Below are 27,692 nucleotides of genomic sequence, written 5' to 3' on the forward strand. Positions count from 1 at the left end.
GTGTGTCTTACAGAGATGACTGATCATTTGGTCGTTCATGTATTATTTATGTTTCATCTGCTTCCTGAAACAACTTGGTGATTTAGGTCAGCTTCGGTCACAGGATTTCTTGACCAAGGCATTAACAGGAGCTGAACGCAGATCTTTGTCCTTTCTTACAGTCAAGGCGAAAGGACAGGGCTCTTCTGGAATCAGGATTTTCATTTCATTGGCCGATAGCAGGAAGTATGGTGACTCTGGCACCCAAATGTCCTGCCATAAAATCCTGCAGGGCATTGACTGGCCAAGGGAGAACCAGCCAACAATGTGGCTACTTTAAAATGCTCAAGTGGTCTTTGTTTCTTCTTGAGATTTCTGGTTTTTTTTGACGAGACAAGGTCTTGCTATGTAGCAAAGGCTGGCCTCAAACTTGTGATTCTCCTGGCTTACCTTCCTTAGTGCTGGGATTATAGATCTGAGACACCGTGCCTGTTCTATGTTTCCTCCCTCACTGGGCAGGGCTGGAGGGATGAGGTTTTGAAGGACTGGATGATACTGGCTTCCCTTCTGGATATGGTTTGCTTTTCTTTCTTTCTTTCTTTCTTTCTTTCTTTCTTTCTTTCTTTCTTTCTTTCTTTCTTTCTTTCTTTCCTTCTGTCTGTCTGTCTGTCTGTCTGTCCGTCCGTCCGTCCGTCCGTCCTTCCGTCCGTCCGCCCGCCCGCCCGCCCGCCCGCCCGCCCGCCCGCCCGCCTTCCTTCCTTCTTTCCTTCCTTCCTTCCTTTTTCTTTTATTTGAGGCAGCTCTGGTCATCCTGGAACTTGCTCTGTAGATCAGGCTGGCCTCGAACTCAAGCCTTGCCTAACTTTGATAATCCATTGCTGGGATTAAAGGCATGGACTACCACCACCTGGCTGCATTTGCTTTTCTTTATAGCTTGTCCTGTCTCCACCTCCAACTCTGGAAGAAGAGTCACCATCAAGACTGCTGTGGGAGAATGAAACTGACCCCAATTGCCCAATGAGGAAGTTCTAATCTCTTCAGCATCTCTGGGCTATCAGCTAGCAGAGCTCTCTAACACGCCCTTATCTTGGGTAGCCTGGAAGCCTTCTCTTCTCTGATCCCAGTCAGCTTTGCTCAGGCCTGCCTATGACTCCCCAGTCTGTTTTCTGCTTCCCATTCAGATAGAGACCTACAGGGAAGGCCTCCCTCTCCCCGAAACACACACCCATAGGCCAGGGACCACCAACCCAGAAAGAGTGAGGACTGTCTGGGGAAATGGGTCCTGCCTTGTTAAACCTTGAGTGTACTTAAGTAAGGTTGAGAATTGTCCTTGGTCCTCTGTGGGTGCCAGCTGGTAGAATTCTAGTGGACTTTTCACCCCATTTTATAGTGAAGATGCTGTTCCACCTCTCCAGTCTTGCGAACCTGTGTGTGCCGTGCAGCTAGGATTTACTGACTTCAGTGAAAAATGGCCAGAGTGGTTCCGCTTTGCTAGGCCCAGCGACTTAACTCTACTCCCAGAACGTGCGCACTTTGTCTTTCTAAGTCCACAAGCCTGGATCAATCAACACTGAGTTATCTCCCCTTGGCCTAATGTCCCATCTTGTGGTTCTTCTTTCCTTTTCTTCTGTGTGCCCATGCATGCGTGAATGTCTGTGCCTGTGTGGGGGAGGCCATAGGACATTCTTCGGTGTTATTTTTTTCATTGCAACCCACTTTTAAATTTTATTTATTATTTATTTGAGGTACTCGTCCACTGGTTTGGGACTTGCCAATTAGGCTACAGCGACACTCTTAACCACTGAGCCATCTCTCCAGCCCCCTGGCTTTTTAAAATATGAGTTCTTGGGGTGGAATTCAGGTTCTCATGTTTTCAAGGCTACTTTGCTAGCTGACTTTTCCCTAGCCCCATTGCCTGCTCTTTTTAAAAGCAAATTCTCATTCTATAGCCCAGGGTGGCGTAGAACTTACTCTGTAGCTGGGGCTAGCTTTCAGTTTGCTGCAATCTTCCTGTTAGAGTACTAGGCTCACAGGCTTGCTTCACTCGCCTGAAAGACTTGGCAGAATAGAAGAAAATGACCTAAGGCAACAAGACTCCAAGAACCGGGCCAGTTATGAATTGTTAACGCTGTGGAACCCTGCTCCAGAGAGGGGTGAGGCGCTCAGACTCCTCAACCCCAGCAGTGCCCATTTGGTCAGCCTGGAAGGAATGTTTAGAGTCTAGGCCATCCTCAAATTTTCAGTGTAGCCAAGGATGACCTTGAACTCTTGTTTGCCCTGCCTATACCTCCCAAGAGCAGGGATCACAGGCCTGACCACCTGCACTTAGGGCTTATTATTATTTCTATTAATTTTTCATATCAAAATATCATTGATGTTTTTTTATTTTGATTATGTCTTTTCCCATTCCTCAGATCCTCTCCAGCTCCCTACCTACCCAGCTTGTTCTCTCTTTTATAACCTTTCCCAGAAAATCAAAATCAAAACAAACACAAAATCAATAAGAAAAAATAAACACAGAAACTGAAACACAACCCCCTCAACACAGACGAGGCTCTGCCAGTGCCTCCTGTGATGCCCCACTGCAGCCCAGATTGGAAACCCTTATCCCAAGGGGCCATTTGGAGACCCTGCAGGAGTTATCCCAGGCTCATTTAGCTGTGACTAAAGACTGGGGTGGCCTCTGGGGAACTGAGGGAAGTAGCCTTACGTTTGAAAGCGCTCAGCCTGAAGTCGGGTAAATGCAGTGATCAAACATAGACATTCACTCCATGTTAGCTGCCCTAGAGCTCCCTTTCCTAAGAGTACTTGTGTTTTGGTTGGTGTCCCCCTACTGTGTGTGAAAGTAAAAACTAGTCCTGCCTCCTAAAGGGATGTCTGTGACTCCAGGCTTGTGTCCTCCCGGGGACAAATGAAAGGGTTCTGGAAACTGCTTTCACTTCTGGAGGTGGCCCTTGGCTGCCATTCATCCGGTGCAGTGTACCCACGGTGGGGTGAATGGGCACCGGTGGCATATTTAGGAAGCTATGGTGCTAGGATCTGTGACACAGGTCTGGAGAAATTCTTTCAAAGACAACAGTGATCAGGTCAGGTGGGGCCTTAGGTTAGAAAGCAGCCTGGAAATGTTTACCCTCTGCTAGTGGCCACAGTGCCATTATCATTTTTGTCTGCTACTGGAAGGTGATAAGATCTCCTGAGCAAAGGGTAAGAGGCCTCTAAGAAAGGGCAGCCTTTTAACACATTCTTGGAGTTAAGAATGAGAACAATTAGCAATTGAAGGTAGGGCTGGGGATGGCTCAGTAGGTAAAGTACTTAGCTGAGGAGCAGGAGGACCTGAGCTCTGCCCCAAATTGCATGGTGTCCTTATCTCTCTCTCTCTCTCTCTCTCTCTCTCTCTCTCTCTCTCTCTCTCTCTCACACACACACACACACACACACACACACACAAAATAAAAAAAAAAACTTAGGAAGTTTGAAGATAAGCCAAGAGAGATTGCTGCGAATTTGCTCTTTTATAGACACAACTTCACACAGAGAGTCCCATCACAAGGACTCAGCTCTGCCATGTGGGATTTCGTCTACATCCCTGGCAAACGGTGGAGAGGGGGTGTTCTCTCCTCTCTTGGAAACAATAAAGTAGGGCCTCTAATTCTGCCACGTTTCACATTTGAGGCAGTGCCTTCTCTGGAGAAGGATCCACTGCCCTGTGTCGGGATTCTTGGGTTATCTATTCTCGCCCTTCTTGGAAGATAGCCCCTAGGCTGCCCCTCATCACAAGAGTAAATCGCTAGTGTCCTTCAGCCTGGTGCCTTCTAGCTATGGTGTTCAGGAAGTTAGGGTTAAATGCCCGTTGAGTGGGTTAATCAGGGTGTAACTAAATTGGAAGACCAGGAGCATTATTTCCAAATTATGGGTTAGGTATGGGGCAAGAAAAAGCTCAAGTCCTTGGAATAGCTGGGAGGCCTGAGTGTTGTCTTCAGGAGGGCGAGGAGATGATGGGATATGCATGTAGTTTCAGGATCCTCAATGCAGCGGAGGACAGCTTGGACTTATTGCACAGATGGAATGTGGACGAAGAGCAGAGACATGCCCTATGACTAGGAGGTGGACAGAGGCTAGCTTATGTGGGGCTTAGGATGTTTGATGGCTTTCTTAGTCGTGGTTCTATTGTTCATAAGAGATACCATGACCAAGAAATTCTTACAAAAGGAAGCATTTAGCTGGGAGCTTGCTTACAGATTCAGAGGTTTAGTCCATTATCACTGTGGTCAAATCAGACAGGCTTTGCTCTGGAGCAGTAACTGAGAGCTCCACCCTGATAAGGGGTAGAGGGGGAGACGGAGAGACACTGGTCCTGATATGGACTTTTGAAACCTCAGCTCATCCCCAGTGACAGACTTCCTCCAACAAGACCTCATCTACTCCAACAATGCTACACTTCCATAATCCTTCTGATCTTTGAAGCAGCTCCACTCCCTGTGACTAAGCATTCCTACATATGACCCTATGGGGGCCGTTCTTATCTAAACCACCACAGTGGGAAACTCCTAGCAGAAATTAAACACAGGAACAGAAGCGTCTATGTGGGGGTTGGAAAACTGATGGAAAGGTTAAAAATAGAACTGGGGATTGTGTAAAAACCAAGGAGGAGGTGATGACTGCTAGCCCTGGGGTGATCGGATTGGCAGGACTGGTCATGTGAGGTGAGGCCAGTTTGAGAAGAGGGAGGCCGGGCACAAGTCTCTGCCGCAGGATGTTATTGTTTTAATTTGATTTGTTTGAAATGACTTCTCTTTCCCAACTGTCTCCCCCTAGTTCTCTATTCTTTAGAAATTCAGTTGTTTCTTATTTTTTGGTCTTTTGGGTTTTTTTTTTTTTTTTGGTTCATTTTGATGAGTCAAGTGTAGCCTAAGTGGCCTTGTGTGTCACAGGATGACTTTGAACTGATCCTACTACCTCTGCCTCCAAAGTGTTAGAATTTGGGAACCCACCAGGCCTGATGGTTTTGTTGCATTTCCTTGTTTCTTGCAGTGTTGATATTCAGCTGGCGTCTTGTACATGCCAGGAAGTGCTTCACCACATTTATTTTAGCTGGAGTTCAACCGCCAGCTCCAGAGAACACACACACACACACACACACACCACAAGACTTTAGTGTGTTGTTCAGGCTGCCTTGGAACTGCAATTCTCCTGCCTCCGCCTCAGCTCCTGAATGCTTGAGTTACAAGCCTAAGTTTGTTTGTTTTTGAAAGGCTGAGTGATATCTCATGACATGCAATACTATACTATTCATGACTATACTATAGTTCATTTAACCCATTGGTATCTATTGTCCCTGCTGCAGGTTGACCAGTATCTGTACCACATGCGTCTCTCAGATGAGACCCTTCTGGAGATTTCTAGGCGATTCCGGAAGGAGATGGAGAAAGGACTAGGAGCCACCACGCACCCTACTGCAGCTGTGAAAATGCTGCCCACCTTTGTGAGGTCAACTCCGGATGGGACAGGTACTGCGTGTATGTGGGGGGGTGATCACTCCAAGAACCCTTGGAGGAGTCCACTTGGTTGGCTTTTGTTCAGGGACACAGAAAACGAGTCTCAGTCAAGAGCTTGGTTTCACCCTTAGAGGTCAACGCAGGCTGACGCAAACACTGAGGTCCGAGTGGAAGGCCCCTGTGGGAATGGGATGGCCATCCAACAGCTTGGACAGCTGAGGTCAGAACTCTATTTTGCCAGCCTGCTGACAGCCATTGGTTTTCTGCTCATGTGTTGAGCAAGTTTTATTTTGGCTCAGTTTGGGTTTCCCGGTTCCACATAGATAGCGCACCGTGCTGGTGGTTAGCCATGACAACCATGGGGTGATGGGCACAGCTGTAGGCTATGGAAGCCACTCTCTGTCCAGCCTGTACCTAGTTCCATTCACAGTGTTTAGATTGTTTTATGAGCTCCACGAGAAAGTGCTATAAGTTCAAGCAAACGGGAAAAAAAAATGTGAAGAGCCATCGTATATATCCCAGTTTTGTGTGTGTGTGTGTGTGTGTGTGTGTGTGTGTGTGTGTGTGTGTGTGTTTGGCTTTTCTGTGAATACATTCTGGCTATCCTGAATTCACTCTGTAGACCAATCTGCCCTCAAATTCACAGAGATCCACCTACCTCTACCACCCAAGTGCTGGGATTAAAAGTGTGTACCACCTTCATTTGGCCCCAGTATTCTTAAAAATATTTGCTATATTTTTATGTGTATGAGTGTTATGCCTGCATGTATATCTATACACCACATGTGTGTCTGCCCACAGAGGCCAGAAGAAGGCATCAGATCCCCTGGAACTGGATTTACAGATGGTTGGGAGCTGCCGTGTGGTGCTGGGAATCGAATCCAGGTCCTGAAGACCGGCCAGTGCTCTTAACTGCTGAGGCATCTGTCTCTCTAGCCCCAAAGGCGGAAATAAGAAGCTGTTGTTTGATCCTCTGTTTGGATAATCTCTTTTATGATGCCACTAAGCGAGGTTTTTATTACACTGATGGAGACTGATATTGGAAAGATAGTGTTATTTGACTTTCTGGAGAAAAGTAGGCAAACATCCATCTACTCAGGCCCCGACACAGACCAAAGAAACCACCTCACCGAAGTCCAGCCTGGTGAGCAAATGAGTTTATTGGGGTCACTTCCTGGGGCATGGGTGACTCAAAGACAGCTTCATGCCAGCAAAGCCCATCCCAGCATAGGTGACCTCTTAGAAAAGCTGTAATCCTACAGCTCCCTGCCCAACTTGCTAGCCGCTCCGCCATCTCCTTACCACAGTGTGTGCTACTGTTGGTACAGCCTTAGGGGAGGGGCCTTTTGCATTTGTGGCTTCCTGGTCTTCCTAAGTTTAGTTAACTTCCTGAACCCTTTGTATCCACCAGCTTCCTGAGTCTTACCAACCTCCATCCAGGACAGGAAATAGCCGCGTGACAGTTGGGTAAGGCTAGATCCCAGAGGGCCTTGAATGTGGCCCCTGAAATGTAGAGTTTTCCTTCTGTTGATATGGTGGAAATGATGGAAGTTTTGGAGGGGTGGGGTGTGACCAGAATCTTCAGGCCCATGTTAGTTCATCAGCACAGGTTGGGGTGTCTGGGAGACATAGTCAATGACCTCAGGGGTCCGCATGATGGTCAGGGAAGAGAAGATTCAAAGCCAGTGCCAGGAGGTTGAACCTGCACCTTGGTTTTGGTGGCAGCGTCCCTGGAGGTAGAGGTGGGATTGAGCATTGGCAGAGAGACCTTGCTTATATGTCCCCAGAATCATCTGTGTTCTAGACCAGCACTTCTGAGGTTCGCGAAAGGTAGGGTGCTAGTGTGAGTTCTTTATCTGGGGGTGTGGGGAGAGCACCCAAGCCGTTGGAAGAATCAAGAAGTGGACTCAGAACCTGAGGGAGGAGACAACTCTAAGAAGTGAGCTGTGGCCAGTCCACTTGCAGTTCCCCAGGCCATGCAGGGTCCGTGGCCAGTCCACTTGTAGTTCCTCAGTCTATGCAGGGTCCGTGGCCAGTCCATTCGTAGTTCCCCAGGCTATGCAGGGTCCGGGCAGTGGAAGGCTGCTCTGTGTTCGTACCTGATCTTGTTGTGTCCTTGAGGAAAACCTTTTGAGAATCTCTGAGATCTGGTTTAACAAGATTTTTGTACAATTCCTCAAATAAGTATATTTGCTGAAGCCTTTTGTCCCAGCCTGACCCCAGCAGTGAGCATGAGTTCAGGGTCATTGTCTCAATGAATGTGGGTCTTTTCCAGGCCTGCAAGGAGCCCCTTGAAGTGAGGGGGCTGGGAGTTCTGCTGTGCTGTGCTGTGCCCTCTAGATTGGTATGTTTACCAGTCCTCATTCTGATGGGAAAATGTGCCCCTGTCTATGGTTCAATGTGACCTTCTGGTGAATGGATTGACTTCTGAAGGGCGGAAGTATTTTGCTAAGAAACTGAAGTACATTTTATGAGTTAGGGACTAATCCCGAGCATCTACACGTGTTAAGATTTATTTATTTTTATGCTGGGCAGTGATAGCACACACCTTTAATCCCAGCACTCAGGAGAAAGAGGCAGGTGGACCTCTGTGAGTTCAAGGCCAGCCTGGTCTACAAGAGCTAGTTCCAGGACAGGTTCCAAAGCTACAGAGAAACCCTGTCTCAAAAAACCAAAAAAAAAGAAGATGTATTTATTTTTGTGTGTATGAGTGTTGTGTTTGCACACCTGTCTGCCATGTGCTCTGTCGGGAGGTCAGAAGAGGGCACTGGTCCACTGGAACTGGGGTTATAGACTGCGCCATCGTGTGGGCGCTGAACATTGAATCTATAAGAGCAGTAAGTGCTCAGAATTGCTGAGCCGCCTCTCTAACTCCAATTCGTTTACTTAAACAAAAAGTCTATGTGGTATGTTTTTTATTTAATTATTTTCATGTATGTTTATTTAGTGTGGGGGGGGGCACTTGAGTGAGTATCGAGGACAACTTGCTGAAGAAGGTTCTTTCCTACCATATAGGTTCTGGGGATGGAACTTAGGCTGTCACGCTTGGCAACAAGTACCTTTACCGTCAGAGCCATCTCACCAGTGCCTAAAAGAGACTTTTATCCTCGTTTTTGGATTATGAGGTTTGGATGATCAAATAATTTGCCCAAGTTCACACCAGGAATCAAACATGAATAGGCCAGAGTTACCAGATGTGTGTGTGTGTGTGTGTGTGTGTGTGTGGTCTGTGTGGTTAGCAAGTGCTCAACTCTAAAGCTTTTGAAATAAGATTGTGCTGGTGGTTTAGGTGGTATGACAGGCAGGTGACAAGTGGTGTATAGGACAGCTCGACTCTATTCCTTGAGCTCCCGTGTTCCTAGCCGTGTTGTTTATAATGCCACCATATTGAAAATGTATCTTTGCCTGAAGGAACAGTGCATAACATTTACTTTATGTAAATGAGCCTGCCTACATACAGAGCTCACAACATAATGTGTTGCCAGAAGACACATAACCCCCTAGTCATTGGATACAAATAAAACTCAAATGCTTCAAAGCATTCTTGCATGAGGTACGGTCACATCCATCCTGAAGTCACTGAGACAGAAACTGTACTGTGCGTACCAGATAGCAGATAGTCCCGTGATAAGGCTCTCTCAGAGCCTCAGTGATAGGTACTCCAGAAAAGGAAAGTTGATTTGCAGGGGAAAAATAATGCCATAGCAAGCAGGTGGTAGCCTTGGGATTTCCGCTCGGCCAGCTCAGCGGCCAACTCAGCGCCAATGCCCAGCCCTGAAGCACACCCCCAATGACACGCTTTATTCTCCGTGTACCTCCCACACGCCTAGCACAACAGTGCCTTCATTCTTCTTTTGGGAATCCCGGTTCAGCTGGATCCACAAAGTCCTCTCCAGGGTCCCTTCATCTGTGAGGCAATGGTGTGCCACGCTCCCATGTCCTGCCTTTGAAGAGTGAATATTGTCCTCGGGGAGATAAAGCTTACGCAGATGAGACAATTAGAGAGTGATACCGGGCCATATAATGCAAGCACAGGCGCGATAAGGGGAGACCGGCTTGGTGATAGGCTGCGTGGAAGCTGCTGGAGCCCCTTATCTTGGTTGCTGTGTATTATACCAACATCCATGCCGTGGAGGCCTGAGTCAACAGCAAGCGCACAAGCCAGTTAATAAGTGGGTCTCTGTGGTGCCGCCAATCTAAGCAAAGATTGTGCTGATAGCGTCTGTATAGTGGGTGGCATTTACATATGTTGGGTACTGGGTCAAACACCTGCTCATTTGTTGTATATTGATTTTTTTGTTGTCTTTTTTTAGATAGGGCCATATATAGCCCGTGTATAGCAGTCCCCAGAGGCCGCTGGTGTTGTACGGTAGGACAGGCTGGGACAGGTCCCTTTCTGGGAGAATTTGTTATAAGGCTGGTTCAGAAACTGATGTAGATGTCTACTTGGGGACCGAGTGAGGGACCTTGGAAGTTCATGGCTAGATGCTTCTGGCACGGTGGCCAGGAATGGTCCTGTGTTTAGTGAAGCCAATGCAATCCAGTCGTCTGGGTTTCCCAGCTTCACACTTAATCACATTACCTGTCTACACTGGGTAGTCCAATGCCCTAGAACGCCGCCCCCGCTGCTGCTTGGCTGGGCTGCATGCACTCTGTAGGCCCATCCTCTGCAGTGCTACTCAAAATTGTGAATGCACAATTGACCTGTTTGGGAACTCTTTGACAATGCCATTTGCGAGATCCTGGCAGCCCAGGATGAGCTCTGCTGTAACTGCTTTCGCCATGACAATATTTTGGCATTATATAGTTATACCAGACCCATGTCCTGACATGCTGACGCCTAGCCATGCCATGAACTTCACAGGTGCTCACCCATTTTCTCCATCTGGAAGCTTCATACTAAGTCTTGTTGCCTGTGCCTGAAAGGTGTCCTTGTATGGGCAGAATTGCTCGTCTATACATTACCCTTTCTCCTGTTTGGCTTGCAGTCAGAGGCTGGGTTCCAGTCAGAACAACTGTGGAGCTCTGAAGAGCTGTCTTCAGTGCTCACTGTTATTAGGGAATTGCTTGATCCACAGACTCATGATAGATTCAGGGTTTTTTTCCTCCACTGTGTAACCCGCTTCAGTGCCAGCAGCCTATAGGCACAGGGGCGGGGCAATGGTTAGAAGGCACAGTTTGCTCTAACATGAGACACACGTTTTCTCTCTCTCTCTCTATCTCTCTCTCTCTCTCTCTCTCTCTCTCTCTCTCTCTCTCTCTCTCTCTCTCTCTCTCTCATTTTGTGTTTATTTTTAAGACCAAGTAACCCTGGCCGGCCTGGAATATGCTATGCAGACCAGGCTGGTCTTGAACTCACAGAGATCTGCCTCTGCCTCTTGAGTACTGGGATTAAAGGCATGTGCCACGACTCCTGTCCCTTCTATTTATTTTAAATTATATATATCTTTAGAGTGTGACGTGAGTCGGTGCCCTGGGAGGCCACAAGAGGATGTCCAATTGCCCAGAACTGAAGTTAAATTGTGTGTGGATGCTGGGAACCAAACTCAAGGCCTTTGGAAGAACAGTGCATGCCCTTAACCTCTGAGTCATCTCTCTAACCTCCAGGTTTTTGTGTTTTAACTTTCAAAATAAGTTTTAATCATACACGTGATATACACGTTACTGACCAGCCATTTTAGTAAAGTGAAAAGTCAAAAACATAAGATTGATGCCTTTTAATGACTGTCCACTGCCCCACACCGGTGACAGAGAGAAGGGGAGGTGTCTAGGAACAGACTATTGAAGGTGGGCAGGGTCCAGTGCAGAACGGGGGCCTGAGTGACCACCCGCCACCACTAAAGTAGTGACTTTCAGCTGGGTACGGTGGTTCATACTGTAATCACAGCACTCTGGGACTTAGGGGAGGTGCCGAAGCAGGTGCGTGGTTTTGAGGCCAGCCTAGGCTACAGAGTGAGGCCTCATATAACCAAACTCAAAACAAAGGCCAGCGAGTGGCTCGGTGGGTAAAGGTAACTCAACAACCCGAGCTTGGTTCCAGGGCCCAGCGTGGTGAAGGAGGTGACAGAGACTTGTTTTCTTTTTTCTTTTTTTTTTTTTTTGTTAATAAAAAAAATGTATTTACTTAGAAGCATTCAGAATGTCAACAAAACAGCTGCAATTTTTTTTGCAATTACAGAGTGGTATACAGAACAACAATTATCTTCGTATAAGCTGCATCAGAGACAACTGAAGATGAAAAAAAAAACGAAAACAAAAACAAAAAAAAAACCCAAAAAACTACCGTCCCCATATATAACTAATTTGTGCTGTGCACCAACAAGAACCTGCTTTAAATTTCCATGCCAATTTACAACCCCAGACTGTACCAGGCAAGGTTAGTGGCTATTGAAAATACCACCAGGACAGGGCTATCTAAAGACACATTCGGAAGTGTGTTAACTATACAAAAAAAAGACACTGTACAGTTTAAAAACAAATCTTACACAGCCTTACATTTCAATTTTTTTCTTTAAAAGGAGTGAGTTGTGTACGGGGGGGAGGTTAAATGCTTTATAGACAAGAAAAAAAACTGCGCTAGAACCAACTTATTCATCATCATCATCTTCCTCATCTTCATCTTCCTCTTCCTCCTCCTCCTCTTCATCCTCTTCGTCCTCCTCCTCATCTTCCTCTTCCTTCTTTTTCTTGCTCTTTTCTGCCTTGACTGCCCCCTTCTTCGCTGCATTGGGTTTTCCTTTAGCTCTGTAGGCAGCGATATCCTGTTCGTACTTCTCCTTCAGCTTGGCAGCCGTCTTTTCGTAGGGCTGCTTGTCATGTGCAGCGGTGTAGTTCCACATCTCTCCCGGGTTCTTTGCAGCATCACCAATGGATAAGCCAGGGTGCTCTCCTTTGATTTGGGGGCGATACTCAGAACAGAACAAGAAGAAGGCCGAAGGAGGCCTCTTGGGTGCATTGGGGTCCTTGAACTTCTTTTTGGTCTCCCCTTTGGGGAGGGATGTAGGTTTTCATTTCTCTTTCATAACGAGCCTTGTCAGCCTTGGCCATGTCTTCAAATTTCCCCTTTTCTTTAGCAGACATGGTCTTCTACCTTTCTGAGCACTTCTTAGAGAACTCTGAGAAGTTGACAGAAGCATCCGGGTGCTTCTTCTTGTGTTCCTCCCGGCAAGTTTGCACAAAGAATGCATACGTGGACATTTTGCCTCTCGGCTTCTTAGGATCTCCTTTGCCCATGTTTAGTTGATTTTCGTCCACGAGGCACAGAGTCGCCCAGTGCCCATCCGGCTCTCGCTTGCCCCGGCGCTGTCTCTATGGAGCTCAATGTACTGCCGAGAGTTGTTTTCTAAAGGCTACATCTACATACATACATACGTACATACATCCACATACATACATAAATATATGTAAAACAAAACCAAAGCAAATATTTCATTAAATGACCCCGCCTCTATTTTTGAAGAATGTATCACAGTTCTAAATTTAATTGAATGAAATCTTATGGTGCAAAAACCCACAGAAGAAACAGAAACAGTGAGAAGAAATAAAGCTGGAGATGGGGAGGAGGTGATCTACTATCTGGTCTCTCCCTCACCCTTGCTACAGGCAGGCCTTGCCACTTTGAAGCATGCCTAGAACCATGAGAACTGGGTGGGATACCCCTTGTTTAGAAGGGGCTCCCAGAATCCACCATTTTTAATTGCCTGCTGTTGGGGCTTAGGAGCCACGCTCCAGTCCCAGTCCTGACCCAGGACACTACGGCTTCGAAACATGAAGCCAACCGCCTTTTTATTGCAAGGCACTCTTAAAGAGCTCTGACTGGCCCTTCTGTGGCGTGTGCCTGATGGGAGAAGCAGGTGGCGATCTATTTTAATTAGTGGCAAGTACCTAATGGTTGAAAATAGACCCTGCTGGAACATTCAACTGGCCCCTGTCCCTCAACCTTAAAAACAAAATAAAACAAAGCACAAACAAATCAAGAACCCAGACGTCATTGGGTACGAGGTCACCTGGTAGAAATTTTTAAACAACCCTGGAATGATGAATGGCCCAAATCAATTATGGATGTCATGGTACCTAAGGTGACATCGACTACCTGTTTCAGATGGCTAGTCAACTGCCATTTCAGTGCCTGGACTTCCCGGTGACAGGTGAGTTCCCCGGAGAAGCTGGAACCCTTTATCTCATTGACCTTATGGATCTGATAAGACTCAAACTGAAAGTGGGCTGCTGGTTGTGTGGGCTGGGAAGTGAGTCAGTGAATGAGAGGCTGGAGGGAGCAGCTTCGCCCTTCTCCCACCGGGCAATTGGATGGAGGTGGCACCACCCTTCCCTCTGTCGCCAGTACCTGCTCTGTGGGTGGAGCTATTTTCTGATTTATATTTTATGTATTATGTGTGTGGGTGTTTTTAAATGAAGAACATTGGGCTGGAGATTAAGCACACTGGTTGTTCTTCCAGAGGTCCTGAGTTCAATTCCTAGCATCCACATGGTGCCTCACAACCATCTGTAATGAGATCTGATGCCCTCTTCTGGCCTGCAGGCAAACATGCAAGCAGAACACTGTGTACATAATTAAAACAAAACAAACAAAAACAAAAACGAAGAGCATCTTCCTCAGAGAGGCCTAGAGCGTCCTGTGAGGTGGGTACAGGGTCTTGGTATGGTACAAGAGAGTACCGGTTTACTTTGTGCATCAGCCAGCTTCCGCAGGTCCTGCTGTAGGGAAGGGCCTACCGCTCTTCACCGCCTCGCTTGCCTTCATCCCTCCACTCAGTATGGAAGATCTAGCCTCCAGCGGATCAGCTGGGCTCCTGGTAGAGATGGCGGAATCCTTGTTTCTCTTTCTGGCTACTCGATGGCTTCCAGGAATGAGAGTCACGGAAGAGGAGGGTGTGGGCCTGAAGAACAGGCACGGGTTTTAGAGCTGGAAGCCTTGGCACCAAACCCTACCTTCTCTTTCACCCTTTTGTGACCTTAACCAAATGACTCAATTTTAGAGGCATCGCTTCCTGACACACAGCCCAGCTCGGGGGTGCTGTTGCCTCCAGGTTTTATACTCTTGGCATTGTAAGTGAAGAATTCCCTATTTGAGGGTTTATAGCTTTCCAGTAAGTAGCCTTGTTACTCATTGTCGAAAAACCCTTTGGCTAGGCAGCTCTGGACCTGAATATTGGCTGTGATCAAAGGCATCTGCCACTAACTACTCCCAGCATATTCAATGTTTTATTACACTTATTTGTTTGTTTGGTTTGTGTGTGCACCTGTGTGTGCTGGAATGCACGTGTGTGTGCAAGTGCCACAGAGTGAATATGGAGGTCAGAGGAGAGCTTGCAGGAATGCGTCATCTCTTTCCGTCATGTGGCTTCCAGGAATCAAACTCGGGCTATCTGGCTTGGTGGCAGTCACCTTTACCCAGTAAGCCAACTCATCAGATCTCTTTTTTTTTTTTCTTAAAAAAAGTGAAAGTTAAGATCCAGTGATAACAGCTTGCTTAACAGCATGAGAAGTCACCGGATCAGATCTCATAAAGCTCTTGTAGTTGCCAGTCAAACGTCTTTCTAAAGAAGTGTGAGCCATTAGTGAACGAATTCAGCGTGAGGTAGTGTTGTGCCCACTAAGTCGCCTCAGAAACCAACTGCAGTTACTTGGTATTCTCTGGAGATCCTGTTGGGGTTTTTTGCTAATAGTTTTTTTAAAAGTGTATTTTATTATGCATTATTTAAATTTTTATTTTATTTTTTTTATTTTGAGATAGAGTCTTTGTAATCCTGTCCCAGAGTGCACTATTTAGACCAAGCAGTCCTCAAACTCACAAGAGATCTGCCTGCCTCCAGATTAAAGTTCTGCATCACTATGCCTGTCTTAAAATTTATTTTTATTCGTATGTATGTATGTATGTTGTATGCCTGTGCACCGTATAAACGCAGTGCCTGTGGATACTAGAAGAGGGTGTCTGATTCTTTAGAACAGAAGCTTTCGATGGTGGGGAGCAACCCAATGTGGGTGCTGGGAGCCAACCGCAGGTTTTCTGGAAGATCAGTGCTCTGTCTTAACCCACAAGCCATCTCTTCAACCCTGGTTATGATTTCTTAAGGAATCTCTTCCCCCATTGGACTGAAGCTCAGTTTGTACCTGAAGTGGCATTTCAAATGTATTTTAATAAATAAAGACTGCCTGAAGTTCTGAGAGTAAAACAGCCCCACTGGTCAGCCTTACAGACCAGATTATGATAACACCACACACCTTTAATCCCTGTAGCCACAACGATACACAATCTCATTCTGAGACTCCTGGAGGCAGGATCGCTATTTTGGACTGAGGTCGAGGTAAGAGCCAGTAACAGGCTGCTTTGCTTTTTGGATCTTCATGCTGAACCCCAATTTCTGACTGAGTTTTTATTAATTGTGTTTCACGTAGCTAAGACTAACTCTGGTTCCCACCTCTTATGTATTGGGTTTACGGGAGTATATCACCATACTGGGCTAGGAAACCTGCTTTTGGTGTGTTTCCTTGCATCAGAACCTTTCTCCTTCCCTACCATAGTCCCACTGATGTGTTTGCCCTTCACATTCACAGCCTGTCACGTGCTCCCATGAACGCTATTCTGGGATGCTGGAATGTCTTGGAAGGATCCCAGTGGAGGTAGAGCTTGAGCTATAACTAGTATTCAGAGTGACCAAGAAGAGTTAGGAGAAAACTTTCAGACCAAGGAATGATAATGAAGGATGACAAGGACCCTGGCACTTTCCCGATGGCTATCTGTGTGTCCATACATTCATATATAACCTAGTCCGTATTTCATCAAAACCTCACCAGCGCTGTGGGAAGTCAGCACTATAAGCTGTGAGTTCTATAGGTGAGGAGCATGCCCAGAGGGCCCCATGCAGTACCCAGGCCACTGCTGAACCAGAATTCGTGAATCCTGGTCACCATGTATAAAGTTTGTCACTTAATCTCTGCACTGTGGGGAATGGTCATGAGCCATACAGAGATTGGGTCCTTCTGTTGCCCTTTGGGGTCATCATGTGGTTTCTGGAGTCACTGCTTCACGTTCTGAACTGAAAGAGGATCCAGTCCTTGGTCACGAGTGTGTGAGGAGCATGTACTGAGGAGAGAAGAGGGGAGGGGAGAGGAGAGGGGTGTATTCTGAAAGAATGGTGAGTGTCCCTCTTTAGTCCATCAGAAAATACAGCTGAATCACATTCCTGATGGAGCCATGCTGGGCTGAATCCAGCTGGGCCGGTCTTCATAACCAACCGTCCCCCACGGTCACTGATTCAGCGGATCGTGTGTATCCCAGACCTCAAAGTGCTGATGAGGCAGCTCACCCTTGATTTTCTCTTTCATCCCCCTGACAACCACCACATAGTGTTTCCTAGACTCTGGCTGAGGCCCCATGGCTGGTGGTGGTTCAGTACTCGAGTGTCTAGAAAAGTCATCCGAGGCCATGAGGAGGGGGTGGACAGAGCGCCCCCCACCGAGAACAAACCCTATCCCTGCAGAGAAGGTGAGGCAGGTGGCCAGGAGAGGCTACAGTGGGGTGAGCACTCTCTGTCTGGTTCTCCTGCGGCCTCCAGACCTCTTCTGCACTTCCATGCTGTGCTCACTGCCCTGTGCCTCCCAGCAGCTGCCTGTGTCATTGACCTGCTCTGGGGTGCTTCCTCTCCCTACTGCTAGTGCCTGGTGGGATAAAGCCTACAGGCCAATCTGTTTTCTCAATGGAGGTTGTTCTTCTCAAACAACTCCAGTTTTAAGTCATTGACAAGCCAACCAGGCAAGCAGGAATATGAAATTGTTTCATGGTTCATGTGTATTGCAAAGTAATAAAAAAATCTTATCATAAAGAAAGCCAAACATAACCGGGTGGTGGTGGTGCACGCCTTTAATACTAGCTCTCAGGAGGCAGAGGCAGGCAGATGTCTGTGAGTTCGAGGCCAGCCTGGTCTACAGAGTGAGTTCCAGGACAGGCTCCAAAGCTATACAGAAAAACCCTGTCTTGGGAAAGGAAGGCAGGCAGGCAGGCAGGCAGGCAGACAGAGACAGAGAGAGGGAGGGAGGGAGAGAGAGAGAGAGAGAGAGAGAGAGAGAGAGAGAGAGAGAGAGAGAGAGAGAGAGAGAGCGCATGAAACTGGGTATGATGGGACATGCCCATAATCCTAGGGCTCTGGAGGCAAGCCTGGATTACTCTATGAGACTGTCTCAAAGAAAGAAAGAGACAGATGTGTCTGGAAAAAGTGAACCAATTGACCGCCCTCAGCCATGTTAATGGAGGACTCGAGAGTTGAAGTCTTGACTGGTCTCCTGGAGGCCGTTTGCTTTCCCCATATTGACAGTGGCCGCTCCTTTGTCTACAGAACATGGAGAGTTCCTGGCTCTGGACCTTGGAGGAACCAACTTCCGTGTGCTTCGAGTAAGGGTGACAGACAATGGCCTCCAGAGGGTGGAGATGGAGAACCAGATCTATGCCATCCCTGAGGACATCATGAGGGGCAGCGGAACCCAGGTACAGTCTTCCTATTGGGACAGCAGCTGAGCTACCAATACCTGTGGGACACCCTGCACCTTCTCCCGCCACAGGACAGTACTGGATACTGTTCCAGCTGTAAGGTTTTCCGTGGTGAGAGCCCTGACTATCCCTGTCATGTTCTGTGCCCAGGGGGCACTTGGCTGGGAGAGGTGGGCCCCTCAACTGGCTAATTGGGCTTCTTCCCCCAACCAGACCATTCCTGGGGAAGGTGTGCTCATGGAGAGCTGAGGAAGCGAGGAGATATTTTCAGACCCTTTGTCTCTGGGCATGGATCTGAGGCTCAGCCTGCATCCTTTGGCAGCTGGATACTTGGGATTGTGGGCATTTTGGTTCTGCTGAGGGTGTCTTGTGGCTGTTTTGTGGTATCAGGAAGAACACTGCCTCCATAGTGGCAGGGTGTTTGCTTAACAGATCAGGTCCTGTATTGGGACAGCTTTGCTGTGTGTGTGATTCTGGGCAAATGATAACACCTTACGGTGCCCAAGTCTGTAGAGAGAAATGGTGGGGTAATAGTTAGGTCATGCGGCTGCTCTGAGGGCAGGGGTGTGGCTAGTGTCACAAGTGGCGGGCACACTGGTGTTTGCTGTTTCTCCATGGGAGTTTTTCTCTTTTTCACATTTCCTTCCTGGCCTTAGTCTCTGACCAGCAATGGTGTTGTTCCCCTTCATGAAGAATGTGATCATCTTTTCTTCATATTGCCTGTCTCTCATTCTGGGCCCTGCTCCCAGATGATAAATATTTGAGAACCAAATAAGACAAAGTCAAATACTGTACCAGAAGTTTGGCTGTGGTGTGAGAAAGACTTTCAATGTCCTAACAATGAGCTGGACGATTATCCCATCTCCACAGATGGCTACTTACTCTTTAACCACACGAGGTGTCCAGGTACCCTATGGTCCTGGCAGCTTTCCTCCCAGGAGCCTGACTAGGGCTTGGGACGCGAGGTGGCGGTTGCACTGTGTCTGTCAACCTAGAAAGAATCTGTTTCAGGATCCAAGAAGTTAAAACTGACTTTGAAATCTCTCAGACAGGCAGAGCCAGGTACTCAGCTGTAATCCTAGCTTCGAGAAGCTGAGCCTGGAGGATTGAGAATTCAAAGCCAGTCTGGGCTATATATAGTGTGACATTGTTTCCAAATGAAAATAATTAAAATATGATATCTAATAAAAAAACTCAAATTACTGAGTTAGAAGGCATAAAGAAGATCATTTCTATTCTTTTTTTTTCTTTTTAGCTGTATTTATTTATTGTGGGTGTGTTATGTAAAGATCACAGGACAGTTTGTGGGAATCAAATAACTGAATCTACCTGTCCAGGGTGTCACCTGTCTTCTGACTTCCCGTTCAGAGCAATCTTGATAACCCTTCCTCCTCAGCCTTCTGCCACACCCCATTGGGGTTTATGAGGTGTAGCTCTTGGGAAGAGGAGTGAGCTGGTCCTCTGTCAATAAGAAGAAGGAGAAGCTTGGAGCACAGGCTGGCGGTCTTGTGCCCTTTGAGCTTTTTTATGGCAGCAAAGTGTTGACTTTGCCAGCATCCTATCCTGACCCTCAGACAGCAGGAAGAGAGTTAGTCTTCCAGTTCAAGGGAGCAATCGTCTCCTTTTCCTTCTAGAAAGCCTGTAGGTGTTTGATCTTGACACCGACTCAGAACTTTTTGCAGCAGATTTGCTTGCCCTATTGCAAAGCCATGAGTCACCTGAAGCATGGCAAACTTATGTGACTGACAAGCCGGATTTAGTTTAACCTAATGACAGGCTCTCCAGAGGGAGCCTGGGCTGGCCCCAAAATTCTCCATTCTCCTGTCTCAGCCCCCTGAGTGCAGGGACCTTTTCTTGCTTTTTGTAGGAAAGGCAGAACAGTGGTCAGGGCTGGGGGCTGGGAACTGGGCAGACATCTTGCTCCCCATCCCAGATAAAGGCCCCTCCAATCCCCAAGATTGCTTGATTTTTCTATGACTTCTCTTTGGATAAAGATTCTCTAAAGGCTGGGGCTGGAGCTGTGGCTGAGCACACACACAGCATGCACGAGGTCTTAGTTCTGTCTTCAGCATTGGGAAAAAGTGCATCGGGAATAGGGTTCTATGAATGTGTTTAATATGCCCCATATTTGTTTCAGCATGGGCAGAGCTTGCTGCTCTCTCTCTCTCTCTCTCTCTCTCTTAGCCCTATCTGTATATTAAACTTTAAGCTAGCTCAAGGGAAGATGGCCTGTCTTTGCCGATGACCCTCTTGGTGACAGAGCTTTGTGTGCTTGCCTTAGATTGGAGGTTCAAAGTTCAGCATCAGCTGTGATTACCCTTGTGCAGGATGAGACAGATGGACAGGATCCACGTGGGAGTTCAGTGAGGGCCGACTCCTCCTAGATTAGGCTGGCTTCCTTCCTGACTCCACACCTGCTCATCACCCCAGACATCAGGGAGCCAATGGCCTTTTAACTCCCATCCCTTTCGGTGGAAATGTGGAAATCTGCTTCAGGATTCCACAGTGAACTTGTGGCTTGGTCTCCCAGAGGGGTGTGTGAAGGCTGAAGGATATCACAGGGTAGTTCCGCTTTCTCTCCATCATGTGGGTCCCAGGGATTGAACTCAGGCCACATGCTGAGTGCCAAGTGCCTTAGCTCTCTGAGCCATGTGACCAGCCCCTTTGCTTCCTGCTAGGATGGAACATGCGTGTCCTCATTCTCCCGACTTTGCTTCCTTGGCTTTTAGATTTTTTGCCACCTGGCCTCTTGGCCCTTGGAGTCTGTTCAGCCTCTTTGGCTTCTGCTTCCTTTTTACACCACATGGCTCCTGGCCTCGGTCTCTCAACATCTGGAGAGTTACTAGCTTCTCTTCTGAGTGGGTGAGAAGGGGCCTCCTTGGTGGTGAGCTCTAGGCTGCTAGAGGCCTGACTTGTCAGGAGCACAGCTCTGCGAGGCTCAGTGATGTGCAGGCCCCGCTCAGTGCTCTCACTGCCCTGGCTTTCATTTTGAAACCAGAAAACAAGCATAGGGGCTCTTGGTAATGACTTAGTGGTTAAGAGCCATTGCTGCTTTATCAGGGAACAAGAGTGTGGACCCCAGAATCCACAGCAGGCCCCCGACAACCCCTGTAACCCTAGTTCTAAGGGATCACTCTCTTCTGGCCTCCCAGGCAGACAAACATACATCTATACACAGATAAAAAATAAATTAGAATAAGATAAGTAACAAAACCAAAAATAACTTCTTTGAATTGCACCCAAGGAATTAGTTTTCTGTTACAGAGAAAAAATATGAAGGTTTCTTATTTTTGTTGAGTTGGTTCATCAAGAGCCAACAGAAAGTATTCTGTCCCTCCTCCATCAAGAGTCAGGGGTGCCAAGGCACTTCTTGGCAGTGAGATTGGCATTCTATTCTGGGAAGATAAGTTGGACTTCCATGATGGCCAGCAGGGGATGCTCTGTCCTCGGGGAATATGTGTGTGGAGTTTCTGATTGCTACTTCCCCTGACTTATGGGCTCTTCTGACTGAGAGTCACATAAAAGCCTTCAGTGGAAGACTCCATCTGATGAGCACTAACTAATTAGTATTATACCTTTGTGCACACGTTGACTGAGTACAGATGTCATATCCTTTAACCAGAGAGCAGATGATGGCTTAAGTTCTAGTAGTTTGTTACTATAACAAGTTACATTAGAAAGTCCGGGTTTATTTTGCCTCGGGGTTAGGATACAGTCTGTCTTGATCAGGAAGATGGAGGCAGGAGCCTGGTCACATTGTGTCCATAGTCAGGAAGCAGAGAGATGGATATAGGTGCTCAGCTCAATTATTCCTTTTTATTTAATCCAGGACCCCAGCCTGTTGTAAGGGTGCCACCATGTTCGGGGTAGATTTTCCCACCTGAACCTAATTCAGAAACACCCTCACAGGCATGCTTAGAGGTTTGTCTTCTAGGTCACACCAGATTCCGTCAAGTTGGCAATCAGTGTAAAACCGCCACACCAAGTCTCTTTCCCTGTGTTATCCTGCTTCCCTGCTCACTTCCTGTTTGTGTCCTCAGCTGTTTGACCACATTGCCGAGTGCCTGGCCAACTTCATGGACAAGCTACAAATCAAAGCGAAGAAGCTTCCCCTGGGTTTCACCTTTTCGTTCCCCTGCCACCAGACGAAACTAGACGAGGTATGGCAGGCTGAGATGCTTGCAGTGGCATCGGGCTTGGGGTTGCGAGGGCGGGGGAGGACTCCTGAGCCCTCTGCAGCTGTGGTGGCAGTGGCGCTGAGGCATTTTGCATATGAGCTCTCAGTATTGAGACTTTGGTCCTTCTGGGAACCTGTGGGTATGCGTTTATGTGTCGGTGCAGAGGACGGTGATGCCATACGAAAGACGGGGTGTTCTGTTCCCCTCCTCTACACCCCAGGACATACTTTGTGGTATCCGTATCCTGTCCAGGTTAGCAGTAATGAAAAATTAAGATCTCTTTGGATCATCTAAGGGCCATGAGAAAGACCTATGGGTGAAATAAAGACACCTGGGAGGCTGGGGATGCGCTCACCTGGTAGAATGCTTGCTTTGCACACACAGTGCCCTGGGTGCCATCTCCAGAACGGCATAAACTGGCCACAGTAGTGCATGCTATAATCCCAGCCCTCAGGAGGATCAGAAATGTGAGGGCTATGTGTCCTGTTTGACACCTCTTTCCACTGCTCAGAGACAGGGAATCACGACAAACTCGTGTATGCACACTCCTCTCCTGGTGTTTTTTGGGAGCCAAGTCTCCTTCCCGGGCTAGTCAGGAGACGGTGTACAGATTTAGCCATGGCTTTAGCCCTGAAGTGCAGAGGGCTCTGCTGAGTGTTGTTATCACTGTTTCAGTTGTGGGAGATCATTCTCTGGTCTTCTTCTAGAGTTTCTTGGTCTCGTGGACCAAGGGGTTCAAGTCCAGCGGCGTGGAAGGCAGAGATGTGGTGAATCTGATCCGGCAGGCTATCCGGCGCAGAGGGGTGAGTAGCTTGTGGGAGCTCTCGGGCTGCCGGCTCTGTCAGCTGCGCTCCGAATCTTTCCGTCTGCCCTTGGACTCAGCACGAGATGGTTTTGTAGGACTCAAGGATAAGTGTTGAGCATTCCTGTCATGCTTCCCAGGGACGTTTGTATGCCTTTGGGGTTTTGAGATTTGTTTGATGAACAGTAACTCTTGGTGCAAGAAACACCCTTCAATCCTTAACCTGAGGACTCTGTCAAGAAGGAATGTTAGCATGACTGATAAGAGGGAGGAATGGAGCAGAGAGGTGACAGGCTAGATCTATTGGTTGTGCGTAGGAGGGACAAGACAAGATGGACTCGATCCTTGCTGCTGTCTGGGAAGCTGTCCTTACTGAAGACAGATGGGGAGATCTCTACCTCTAACCGTCTTTGGCTATGGTTTGAGTTAGTAACACACCTGCATGGAGCATCTTGCTTTCTCCGTCTTCCTGCCTCTCTCTCCCCTGTGATGATGAAGTTCCTTTGATCCTCTGCAGGACTTTGACATTGACATCGTGGCCGTAGTGAATGACACGGTTGGGACCATGATGACCTGTGGCTATGATGATCAGAACTGTGAGATTGGTCTCATTGTGGGTGAGTGAGCCCCTGGTGTGAAGGCTGGTGCCAATCAGCGGGTGGCGATGGGCACTGAGGGTGAGGAAGGAATTCTTAGCCCTGGCGTTTTCTCCTACTTTGTAAAGATAATGGTGCAGCTACTTTGGGCCCAGCCAGGACCTGTGCAGTTAAGCAGTGTAGCGTACCAGAGGCCTGGGCCGTCTGTGTGTTACGTTGTCCCAGGAGGCTGCAGTGAGGAATCTCAGCCCCTAGGCAGACAAACGGCGGTGAGGAGGGAGGTGGGTGGGAGCCCAGAGTGCGTGTAGGCAGTGGACGAACAGGTCCTTCCCTTGACCAGGTACTGGCAGTAATGCCTGCTACATGGAGGAGATGCGTCACATCGACATGGTAGAAGGGGACGAGGGACGGATGTGCATCAACATGGAGTGGGGGGCCTTCGGGGACGATGGCACGCTCAATGACATCCGCACCGAGTTTGACCGAGAAATCGACATGGGTTCACTGAACCCTGGGAAGCAGCTGTAAGTGGGGCCTTCCTGTGGATGGGTATGGGTAGGGTGTGGGGACCGCCACAGGGAAGGATTGTTGTTCCTGTGCTTTTGCATTGTCCCCAAAGGGTTGGGTGGCACACACCAGTTATGGGGATGTTCAAGATCATAAGTCACCCAATAAAAACACACTGCTGCCCTTCAGGATGGTCACCTTTTTGTCTTGGGTTCTTTCCGAGACCGAATCTTGATGAGCAAGAGCCCTACCTCAGCCCGCCTTGTGTCGGGATCAGAGGTGTGCTGAGCTGAGCAGAAAGGTCATTTTGGAAGGTCACGTTCCAAGTACTTGCCTTTGCCTATAGACAGTGAGCCCCATGAGAAAAGGCACAGCGACTATGAGATGAAGTCCTTTAAAGGCACCGTTTGTGGCCTGTGGCCCATCAATGCCTGGGGGACAAGACTGCAGCACCTGCTTTATTTGATGCGGGGAATTGAACCCAGGCAAATACTCCACCAACCCGGCTACATCCCTGACCTTGATTTGGTTTTGTTTGAGACATGGTCTCTCACTGTTTGGTCCTTGGCTGTCTATGTGGACCCAAACTGGCCACAAATTCACAAACCCACCCACTTGCCTGTGCTGCCTGGGTGTTGGTTTTGGTGTTTTTGTTTGTTTGTTTGTTTGTTTGTTTGGTTTTTTTGCTCAGAGTGCCAGGTCTTTCAGCCTTCATTCGTACTAGGCCTCTGGGTCAGCTGTGTCCTGGGGAAATCGGAGGTGCAATATTTAGATCCTGAGTCCTTTATGCTCCAGTTTGAACTTTGTTACTTTTGACTTTTTTTAAAAGTCTGTATAAGATGTGTTAATTTTGTTTTGTATGTGAGTGTTTTGCCTGCGTGTGTATATTGTACCACATTCATACTTGGTGACTGGAGGAGATCAGAAGAGGGCATTGGATCCCTGGAACTAGAGTTACCACCATGTGGGTGCTGGGAATCGAATCTGGGTCCTCTGCAAGAGCAAGCAGCTGGTGCTCTTAACTGCTGAGCCGTCTCTTCAGCCCTGCTTTTGACTCTTACACAACCTTATTTTGCTGTTGAATTTGCTAAAACTTCTGTTGAAGATCTTGAAACAGGGTTGGCTGTGGCAAGGGCTAAAAGGAGGTTGCAAAACCGTTTTGAGCAATGTACCATCTTTGTGGTCTTCTTGGTGCTGTGTTTTAGAAAAACTGTTAGTTCTGACCTCTATCTGGAAAGGAAGCCCAGAAAGCCCAACTCTATGAACCAGGGCAGAGGTGGCTAGCCTTTAAGTCACAGGTTTCTCTCCGTGTTGAAATGGCAGTCTGTACACTTGGACTCTTAGGAATTTCTGGATGTGTCTGTTGTAGGTGCTGAGAGGTTTATTTGCTGAAAAGCCACTAACTCGGTCCCTGCTTACATTCTTGGGGCACACCCTTGTCACTTGAGGAGCTCTGTGTCTTCAGAAGTGCCCACAGATAAAGTAACCTATAGTATGGCTTATCCATAGATGACTGGCAAAGACTGGGAGGGCCCTAAGTCATGCTGGACAACCTCATGTTGTGAGGAGCACTGCTGGAGGAGTGGTACCCTATCGGTTGACAAGTGTGATGTAGACATTTGAACTTTACAGTGTTGAATTGAGGCCAGGCTGCTACTCGGGCTGGGGCCCGTGTTGGAACTTTGGGTTTTTCATTTTTGAGACAGTCTGATGCAGCCCAAGCTGGCTTTGAACTCACTATCTGGCATGATTTTTTTTTTTTAAGATTGATTTTTATTTCATGTGCGTGAGTGATTTTTTTTGCATATATTAACCACACTGTGTGCCCACATGCCTGAGCTGAAGAAGCCAGAAGAGAGAGTGCGGGATCCCCTGAAACTAGAATTACATGCAGTCATGGGTGCTGGGAATCTATCTTAGATTTTCACCGAGAGCAGTATCCACTGTTAACCATAGAATTGTTTCTCTAGCCTAATTTTCTTCTTTTTGAGACAGGGTGTCACTGTGTAGCCTAGGCTAGCCTGAAACTTTTGATGCCTTTGCCTCAGTCTCCCAAATGTGTCGTTGGTGTCTAAAGCCAAGCTGCCAGCTTTCTTTTTAGCTTTATCCTGCTTTAGCAAGTCACATCTTGCTGCTTGAAAACCTGGCTTTCAACTTCTAAGTGTTGCTCTGTGTCAGCTGGGGTATGGCCCCTCCTGGTTAGTACACATTGTGCTTCCTTTCTGAGACATCAGTGGCCTTTCTTTACCAAAAAGATAATCCTCAAGGCTTGGTTTCTTCTGTCATGTGATCCTAGGATCCTAGGCTAAAAACAATCACTAAAGAAAACAGTGACACCTAGTGGTGGGAAGTCAAATTACTGGACTCGATTTCGGAGCTGATTTCTCCTGTTGTCACGCCTTCCTTTGTCTCTCGTACCCCAGAAGCTCTCAGGGTTCACCCCCAGATTCTTGAGCTCTCTGTTTGCCCTGGAGCTTTGCCCCAACCTCTGCCCAGGCTATTATCACCCATTTTCTTGAGAGTCCACAAACTTTGGAAGGCAGTGTCTGTAGATGGGAAGATCTGGACCTAGATCTGATCTGATCTAATTAGAGCTACTTCAGTTTTCTGTTGGGGCTCTATATAAGGCTAGTTTTAAAAAAAATAATGTTACTATTATTTTTTTTTCTTGAGACAGCATCTTACCAGGCTGGGTTGAAACTTGCTGCATACCCTACAGTGAACTCAAACCAGCCCCTCAGTGTGACCATTGTGAGCCACCATGACTGGCTTTAAGGTTTTGTTTTAAAAGAGCATTTTCCTGCTTGGTGTAGTGCAGTGCACCTGTAATCCTAGTACTTGGGAAGTTGCCTGGGTTCGAGGCCCACCTGGAGACCCTGTCTCAGAAAGGCAAAGCAGTAACAGCAGAAACTGTACCACCGACAAAAGTTTTTGTTGTTGTTGTTTGTTTTGTTGTGGGATAGAGTAAATACTTTTGTTGTTGTTATGTTTTGGATTTTTGAGATGGGGTCTCTTGTAGCCTAGTGTGGCCTTGAACTTCTGACCCTCCTACCTCCGTCTCCCATTACCCATTACCCATTATGGGTGTGGCCCACCATGCCTAGCTCTGAGTTGGATTTTAAATAATCACTCTCTGGGAAAAGTTATCCCAGATTTTGTTCTAGAATATTCCATAATCCCTATGTTTCTTTGGGGTGCTACTCATTTTTATGGATGATTGGCCGGTCCTGTATCTTATGTCTCCTTACAGAACCACTGTGTTCTGTAAGTCTAAGTGAATCCCCAATCGCCAACTTCTTTTTTTTTTTTTTTTTTTTTTTTGGTTTTTCGAGACAGGGTTTCCCTGTAGTTTCTAGAGCCTGACCTGGAACTAGCTCTTGTAGACCAGGCTGGCCTCGAACTCAGAGATCCGCCTGCCTCTGCCTCCCGAGTGCTGGGATTAAAGGCGTGCGCCACCACCGCCCGGCAATCGCCAACTTCTAAAGCACGCTGAGGTCCATGTGTGCCGGCCTCTGGAGGAGGCATGGCGTCCGTCACTGGTCTGCCTCTGGAGGAGGCGTGGTGTCTCTGTTACTGGGCCGTCACTGGTCTGCCTCTGGAGGAGGCATGGTGTCTCTGTTACTGGGCCGT

The 27,692-nt window shown here is 47.6% G+C and overlaps 1 protein-coding gene, 1 non-coding gene and 1 pseudogene across 2 annotated transcripts in view; 1 reads left to right on the forward strand and 2 right to left on the reverse strand.

Annotated features, from left to right (window-relative positions):
- Hk2 (hexokinase 2) overlaps nucleotides 1-27,692 on the forward strand; it is a 51,301-nt gene that overhangs the window by 11,541 nt on the left and 12,068 nt on the right. Inside the window, exons 2-7 of the mRNA XM_038318775.2 lie at nucleotides 5,324-5,486; nucleotides 17,828-17,976; nucleotides 22,020-22,139; nucleotides 22,865-22,960; nucleotides 23,477-23,576; nucleotides 23,896-24,079. Coding sequence (XP_038174703.1) covers nucleotides 5,324-5,486; nucleotides 17,828-17,976; nucleotides 22,020-22,139; nucleotides 22,865-22,960; nucleotides 23,477-23,576; nucleotides 23,896-24,079 — 812 coding nt within the window. The remainder of the gene's footprint in view (nucleotides 1-5,323; nucleotides 5,487-17,827; nucleotides 17,977-22,019; nucleotides 22,140-22,864; nucleotides 22,961-23,476; nucleotides 23,577-23,895; nucleotides 24,080-27,692) is intronic.
- On the reverse strand, nucleotides 10,583-10,696 carry LOC119808574. The gene has a single exon (XR_005284497.1). It is a non-coding gene; the product is annotated as a small nucleolar RNA SNORA42/SNORA80 family (small nucleolar RNA).
- LOC119806785 lies at nucleotides 12,062-12,707 on the reverse strand (annotated as a pseudogene).

Source organism: Arvicola amphibius, chromosome 2 (genome assembly GCF_903992535.2).
Source record: "Arvicola amphibius chromosome 2, mArvAmp1.2, whole genome shotgun sequence".
NCBI lineage: Eukaryota > Metazoa > Chordata > Mammalia > Rodentia > Cricetidae > Arvicola > Arvicola amphibius.